The sequence below is a fragment of the Artemia sp. Qi Xiang Cuo genome, chromosome 18, assembly GCF_049724085.1.
Source record: "Artemia sp. Qi Xiang Cuo chromosome 18, ASM4972408v1, whole genome shotgun sequence".
Taxonomy (NCBI): Eukaryota; Metazoa; Arthropoda; class Branchiopoda; order Anostraca; family Artemiidae; genus Artemia; species Artemia sp. Qi Xiang Cuo.
In genome coordinates, this window is record NC_142811.1 from 28891047 (window position 1) to 28899499 (window position 8453).

Consider the following 8453-nt stretch of genomic DNA (forward strand, 5'->3'; position numbering starts at 1 on the left):
CGACTGTTTCAAGTTCACATGAATGTTGACCACCAGCCGGCCTCTTCGGCATTCTGTTTTACCTCTATTTACGTACGTATTTTGTTTAGGGGGGGAGGGGGCTGTGATCTTTTTAACGCGTCAAAACTTTGTTTATACGCATTTTTGTTAAATTTGTATGAGTTTGGTAAATTGTTTGGGGGAGGGGGGGCTCAAACCCGGTAGCCACCTGCATACAATATTTTTCTCTCCGTCAAAGCTGCTTGTGTTACAAAATGAAAAAGTGGGTGGGTTTGATTTCGCAGCATAATCAGTAGCTGAGTATACATTTGATCACGCTGAGAGGCATGGATATTGTTTACTATAAATGTATATGCTGTAATTGCCAGTCTAACCAGAGCTATTTAGCTTGTATTTTTGGTCCAGGAAAATAATTGCTTGCTCCCGAATTGAAAGTTACTTGTAATTCGTCATTTTTTTGTTCATACAGGTAGCAATTACGGAGCAGAAATATTTTATTAATGAGAAATTTCTAATTGCATTTAGCCCAAGGGGAACTACTTGTGCCAAGAATATGACATTAATTTTTGATCAAATTTTAGAGTAATGCGCAAAGTTATAATTTGGGTTGAAATTATCGTAATTTATAAAAGACAATAAAAGCTTTCTTAACTTTTGAAAAGCAAAAAAAGCTTTCTATAAACCTCAGCACAGAAAAAGAGAGAGAGTTGAACATTACATATATATATATATATATATATATATATATATATATATATATATATATATATATATATATATATATATATATATCCTTACGCGAAAGCAGTTCTTTGAGTATGAATCCCCCCTTTCTCTAAAAGTAAAGAAATAAACATGAACTCGTTGATGATATAATGGCTATGAATAAACGTTTGGTAAAATTGCGATAATCCAGTATCTAGGAAAGTTTGTGCGCTGGGAGTTATCTGGCTAAGGAAATGAGGCTCATTTGAATGGATCTACAGCCCCAATTAAGGTCAAGGAAAGTGTCTTCCGCTCTAGACTCCGCCATATTTCTACTTTACAGACCTAAAAATGTTTATTAAAAGAGGAGAGTCCAAGAGGTCACCCACTTACCACCATTTGGTACTGCTCGGTGCGTCACGTTTGCCACACAGTTCCGCCACGCTCTACACGCGCCACCTGGTGTACGTGATTCCTGAACGTTGGCAAATCCTTAGGGACTATCTTACATTAAAAATGAGTCGTTTTCTCAACTATCAAACAGTTCGTGGTAACAAACTGTAAGTAAGGAGCGACCCGGCTCAATGGTAACCGAAACTGTAGAAAACGGAATTTTGATACCAATAGATACATCAAAAGAATCATATTTTAATGCAGATTTCAAATATATAAGTTTCATCAAGTTTAGTCCTACTTATCAAAAGTTACGCGCCTGAGAATGTTTTGCTGATTTTCGAAAAAAGGGGAAAAGACCCCCTAAAAGTTATAGAACCCTACGTATACGATTGGGTTCATCCCCTAGTCAATACCTCGCTCTTTAAACCAAAAATTATTTTTTAATTTCATAAGATATGTTTATTATTGTTAACGGCCTTTGTGATTAAAGGTTAATGTTCAAAGAATTGTAACAAAATTGGAACTTTAGCGTAAATGCCAAGGTATTGAATAGGGAGCGAATCCTCTAATGTGTATTAAAAATATAGCAATATAGAGGTTCGTTACCTAAGCTAATTCGTAAGTTATGTATATTTATTACTAATAAAAACGTTCGTAAATAAAATTAAACAGGTTTCGAGAGAGCCATTTAACCAATTAAAATTAAAATTAATATTCAATTTTTTTTTAATTATTCATGTACGGTGAGGCAAAATCAAAACCTGCATTAATTCAAAAACGTTCAAAAATTAAATAAAAAGAACAAGTTTTTTTTAACTGAAAGTAAGGAACGACGTTAAAACTTAAAATGAACAGAAATTATTCCGTATATGAAAGGGGCTGTCCCCTCCTCAACGCCTCGCTCTTTACGCTAAAGTTTAACTTTCTCACAACTCTATTTTTTTTAAACAATGAAAAACTTTAGCGCAAAGAGCGAGGCGTTGAGGAGAGGACAGCCCCTTTCATATACGGAATAATTTTTGTTCGTTTTAAGTTTTAACGTCGTTCCTTACTTTCAGTTAAAAAAACTTGTTTTTTTTATTTAATAGGATAAGGGTCCGATTCTCTTGAGCTACTGGCTTTGACAAGGTAGTTCCAAGGATTGGATGAATTTTCCACCAGGCCTGATCATTGGTAACATTTTGAGTTCAACTCGGGGCCCCACTTCGGTAAAACTCTAGACAAGCTCCTTTTCCTTTCTTGGAAAGGGGTTAGGCTAGGAAAAATAAAACTTTCAGGGATCGATCTAGAGACTAAACTATTCCCTGAAAAGGTATATTGAAGTATCTACCTCCACTCTTTCTCCCTCTAGAGGGCCCTGACCATTGATGACATTGAAAAATCTTTTTGTCGTAAAAGTGAAACCTTGCAAAATAGATCTTCTGCTTAAATGAAGTACAAGCAAGGCCGTACCCAGAGGGGGGAGGGTTAGGGAGGTTTGAACCCCCCCTCCAAAATTTTTGTTTGACTCGTAAACAACGTAGCAAAAATGGATATAAATTTTTTTTATGGTTTTTTAGTTTTTTTTGTGTACCCCCCCCCCCTCCGAAAAAAAATCTTTGAGTAAAACCCGCTTCGAAAAAAATCCTGGGTACGGCCTTGAGTACAAGAAAAGTGTTTTCAGGTTCACAGCTTTGCTCAATCCCAATTTGTGAGGTTTCGAAGACCTGCAAGTACCATTCCTAAATTTTGAAAAAAAACCATCGATATGGCTTAAAATTCAACTGAAGTAACAGAAATTATATTTTCAAAAGTAAAACCAGAGAAAAGAAACTTGAAAATTAATGTATTTGATGTTTTTTCAAAATTCCAATAGGTTAATTAGGTAAATTTCTAAGACTTAGAAATCAGAAGAGGGCTAAAATAGTAGCTTGGCAATACCTTCACGGAGTATGTTTTTTGGCCCTGGATTCAATACTGAAAGTCTCCTTTTCCTAACCCAGCCCCTTTCCAAGATGGCTATAAGTAGCTTGTCAAGAATTTTACCCTGACTTCCCCCTAAAAGCCTTCATACATGCCTACAAATCTCACATACCTTTTAAGTCTAAAAAAAAGCAAGTTAGCCTACTCTGACCCAACTAATTTACTGGGCTATGCACCTACGTATACATTAAATCATGCCGCTTTCAAGCATAAGGAAAAGATAAAACAGGGTCGTGGAGAATGTTAAAAGTAAAAAAAAAGTTTATCATACTTCAAGACATTCGATGAATCTGTCTGTAGTATCTGCAATCTGCATGATATGAATTTTGATAGACCACATTCCAAAGACAGTTACGGAGACGAAGTTTGAATTATAATAACTACGTCATTTGACACTAAGATCCTTCTGGGTATGATTTGGATAAACCAATCAGAGCTCTTGGAGAACCATGTTTATTCAGTAACTAGTGGAGCATTAATTTTTAAATTCCCACAAAACCCTGTAGAGTGTCGAAAGAAATTGGGAGTTTTGTGGCTAGATGGTTTCAGTTTCAATTTATTAACCGCGCAAATTTTTGACAGCATAAAAAGAAAACTGTTTGTAGTCTATATTACCCGTCTTTTATTTACCAGTTTGGCAATTCTGGCATGTGGTTTTTAAATTAATAGCTTTTTCAAATTTATATTAAAATTGAGCTTTTATTATGAATTTGTCTCTAAATTAACGAGGCAATTAATTTTGGAGTTACAAAGCTATTGTTATTAAACTAGTGCCATTTCTTTCTTCCTCATAGTTGTTTAATGGTAAAAGTCTTTCTAAGATATATAAAAACGATAATTTTTTCCGAAATGTGTTACCTCAGATTTGCTGGTTATCTTTATCTTACTGTAGATCAACTTAATCAATAGTTTATCAATTAAAAAATAGAGGTACTTGCGTATTATAGCGACCACACTGTTGTTCTACATCTGTTGTAGTGAAAAATAATAATTTTGGAGAGAGCGAACGGTACTTACATATTAGCCAGGCAGAACACGAGAAGTGAAGTTTGGTTAATGCTAATGATTTAAAACAAAATAGTATGAAAATATTATAGTTCAGAAACAAATTTGGGATATATACTTACACATTAGAGGGGTGGGGGTAAAGCATAACATATATTGAATACGTAACCTAACCTAGGTGCCTGTTTTTGCCCCTAAACCCCAAAAAACTAGAGTATAAATATTGTTCCCGGAGTGAGAACCCCCCTGTTTCAAAGGAATTCTTTCTTTAAAGAAGCTGCCTGGCCAGTTTTTCGGATCACAAATTTTCACGTGTTGCCTGGCTAATACGTAAGTACCGAGCGAAGTTCCCTATATCCCCCAAAATTCTTGTTCCGTAAGCTCATGGGTACGCGCCTGTCCAAGGGAGCTGATATAAGGAACTAATAAAAAAGGTATTTTGTTACCAAAAGTAGAAGACTATTGAGAAGATACAATTGAAGATACAAAATTAGTGATACAATCCAATATTAAACCTTGTGGTTCTTCGGGTCACGAGTAAGCGAGGACTTTGCTAATCTGGAATAATGACGTTCACTTCATAATTTCAGGTACACGGAAAAAGTCCCCCTCCAGCCTCATCAGGATGTGATTCCGACGAGAATGAAAGCATAGCCGACACTAATTCTGACTCAGCTGCGTCTCCATCACCAAGCAGCCATGACAGCTCCCAAGTCCAAGTTAATCATAACCGGCCGCCTAATCATCACAACCTTGGCCTGGGTTTTACTAATCCCGGTCATATTGGTGATTGGTACGTTCATCAATCTGCTCCTGATATGCCTGTCCCACCAGCAACAGAGCACTCTCCTATAGGGCCGCCTATGCATCATCCTCCTAATTCATTAAATTATTTTAAAACGGAGCTGGTTCAAAACTAGTATTAATGTGATTATTAGATGGTCTTACCAAAGAAAGGTTGGCGGATGTGCCTTCCATTGGCCTTCTTTAATCGCTCTTGAGCATGTGGGGCACTTACTTTGAAAGGGATTTCTGTGATATTGGTTAATTGGAGTTTTTTACTTGTATATTTTCCTAGGATTACTTATGATATTATTAAAATATGAAAATCCCCAATTTTCACTACAAAGAAGGGTATTGTCAAGTCATAGAAGCAAAAGGAAACTTTACACAAAAACAAAAGAAATTTGCCTTCTGTTGTTGGAAGTTGAATCTTCTATACAGTATAATAATAATCAAATATATTCAAACTAAGTTTGGCCTTGTACAATTAATTGAGATTTTATTCCAATTTTAGCGTAAGAAGATTAATAATCTTTGATTATCTTTCGCCTTTTCCTTGCACATGCTAGCATCAAATCTGGATTAAATTGGGCAGGGAATTCTTGATTTGTTAAATAGAAGTAAACAAATCGTGGGGTCGGCCAGAAGTAGATTCAGAACTGATTCACAGGTTAATATGGTTGAACGATCCCTGTGGAAGCTGGTTTAATTCTTAATAGCTTCGTCAGCTTCTAGCTTCCTCCATGAATGACTTGACTTTACAGATCTTTGTTGCCAAAAATGTGAGGTGAATTTATGTACGGTGTGACTGTTATACTGCCGGCTAGATTCATGATTACAGAATAAATTGCAAATACTAAACAAAATATACCGTTTAAACGAAGAACAAACCTTAATAAGAAAAGAAAGTAAAATTATTGAAATGCGCCCCTAGTGCAAAATTTATTAAAAAACACATATGTGCATGTTGATGATCTGACAATGATGACACCAAAAAGTATCGGTATTTCTTGATTAGTTACACCACGAGAAAACTGCATGCTTTAACAATCTATTTGTCGTTAGAGCAATGCAATAACCTTTTGTCCAATAATAAAGCATAATTTGTTATGAAGTAACTACAAAACGTTTAAAGAAAACATTCTGGAATTGTATTTTAACAATTAAAACGTTTGACAATCAGTTTATCAGAATTTTCACATCTGACAGTATTAGTCTATAAAATAAGATGTGTTTTCTCGTGGGGAATTGTTCCTAGATACCACTTGCCTTGTATAGTCGAAAATTCACGCGACATTTTTAAATCTTTACATGAATTTCAAACACCAGCTTTATAACTATCTTAATATATTTCTCCGAGCAGTGTCCTAAGCAGACATATATTTGGAAATTATTTCATGAGGGGGGGGGGGGGTAAATTAGAAGGAAGTATAAAAAAATGAAAAATTGTAAGGAAAGTATTAAATATTTGTAGGGAAATTTGCTAAATCTCCAGGTGTCGGGCGAAGGAGGAAAGTAGCCCAAAAACCCAAATCCTGAATACATACCTGGTCCTTACAAATTCATCATTCCTAACAGGGAATGCAAATACATTAGCTATCTGATTTTCAAAGTTTTCAAAAAGTCTTGAAACGTTTACTCGCGTTCAGCACTACTCAATTATCAGCAAAAAAGAAATTATCTTTCTTTTATTACAATAAAGTTATCAGGCATTGATTTCATTTCAATGAAAAATCTTCACATTTCAAATTAGGGGCGCAAAACCATCGTGAGGGTACTTTAATGACAGCTTCTATCTGGTATGTCCAAAGAAACCCTTGTGTTTGGAAATTTGATATCCAGTCTAAATGCTGAGATGGGTGCAATCAATAGAAGGCAATTATTCTGTTCTCATGAATTCTAAGCTTCAGACAATGATATTGAAGTTCACCACAGTTTGTTGTGCTTTATTGTGGTCAAATTTAAAGATTATATACCTAACGAAGATGTGGCATAGCAATAGGAAGAAAATTTGTTCTAATTGATTACTTTTGTAGCGGGTTGTAGATTTGTAACAACGAAATCTTAGCAACAACAACTGATACCACTTTTATTGTATAACAAATAAGCAGTGGTCTCAATTGGGGAAGGTGGAGCAGAGGGAGGCGCGTGCTCCCCTTAGGTTGTTTGCCCTCTATATTTGGAAAAAAAACTTTTTTTAAGGAGGGGTATTTTTAGTGAAAAACGTCTTGTCTTGGTATTTACATTAAAAAATTGAAAAAATGGTAATTTTGTCTCCCCCCCCCCATTGATTCTGAAGCCCCCCTTCCTAAATTATCATGAATTAATCCTATCAAAAACTGGGTAGAAAAAAAGCTATCTATTCACACAAATGTTTGTAAAATCTATTCCCGTGTTGTCACATCTTCGCTGGAAACAACAAAATTCTTATCACAATTGAAAAGCTTGAGAGCACGTTCCATAATACTTTTTACAGTTATTCTCAGTTCTTTCCGCCGGGCTTATCATAGATGAATCGATACAAGGACATCCATTGATCAGTTGGCAATGCTGTTTATAACTCAAATCTTCAAAACGATCAAATTCAATTAAGTCTTAATTGCAGTAGGTACTAGGGAACGTGGCCCAAGTTTAGTTTATTTGTCTTTCTTTTCATTATTGCGTCAGATGTTACTTTGTTATTTTTTAGATATATCTGTGGTCTTTTATTGGTCTTAATTTTTTAAATTGCACTGTTTATGAACAAAAACAACAATGAAGTTATTAGATTTTAATCAGCGCTTAAGTTTGATAATTTGAAAAGTCTTAACACAATATTTAGTGTGTTTATCGTGAATATCTATGCATTTCTTGTAGATCAAATGGTTCTACAGTTGCAGAGTAATCTTGTAAAATACGTATATGTAACAAACGCAAGTACATGTCAGTCATTTATTTTACAATTTATTGGTTTGAAGGGGAAGGCTTCAGGACATCGAAACGTCAGGACCACTACCGTCATAACATCGACAAAAAATCCGTCAGAACCACTAACCGTCAGGACATCGACAGTCATAACGTCGACACTTCAGTTCATCGACAGTCACAATCGCTACCCGTCAGAACGTCGACAGTCATAACATCGACACGTCAGGACATCAACAAAATCCATCATAACATCTAAAATTTTAAACTTTAGTCTTTTGGGGTTTAGGAGGAAAAGGCACCTAGGTTAGGTTAGGCTACGTATTTAATATATGCTATGCTTTACCCCGCCCCTGTGCTAATATACAGCTGAGATTTGTTTCTAAACTATTATATACTTATTACTGTTATATAAACTTATAATTTTTTTTGTCGATGTCCTGGCGGATTTTTTTGAGGTCCTGACGTGTCGATGTTATGACTGTCGACGTTCTGACGGGTAGCAATTGTGACTGTCGATATTCTGACGTGTCGACGTTCTGACGGTTAGTGGTTCTGACGGATTTTCCTTGTCGACGAAATGACGTTTAGTGCTTGTGATGGTTAGATGAAATGGTAGCATCCCTTTAAAGCTATCCACTTCAGCCTGAAAAGGCAAAAAAAGTATGTTTAAACATACGGTTTTATTACAACTACCC

At 35.5% G+C, this 8453-nt stretch overlaps 1 protein-coding gene across 1 annotated transcript in view; it reads left to right on the top strand.

Annotated features, from left to right (window-relative positions):
- The window catches only part of opa (Zic family member odd paired), a 48392-nt gene extending 40352 nt beyond the window's left edge, over positions 1-8040 (top strand). The window contains exon 3 of the mRNA XM_089103951.1: positions 4659-8040. Within this exon, the coding sequence (XP_088960077.1) occupies positions 4659-4988 (330 nt within the window). The 3' untranslated portion in view covers positions 4989-8040. The remainder of the gene's footprint in view (positions 1-4658) is intronic.
- Positions 8041-8453: the final 413 nt, after the last annotated feature.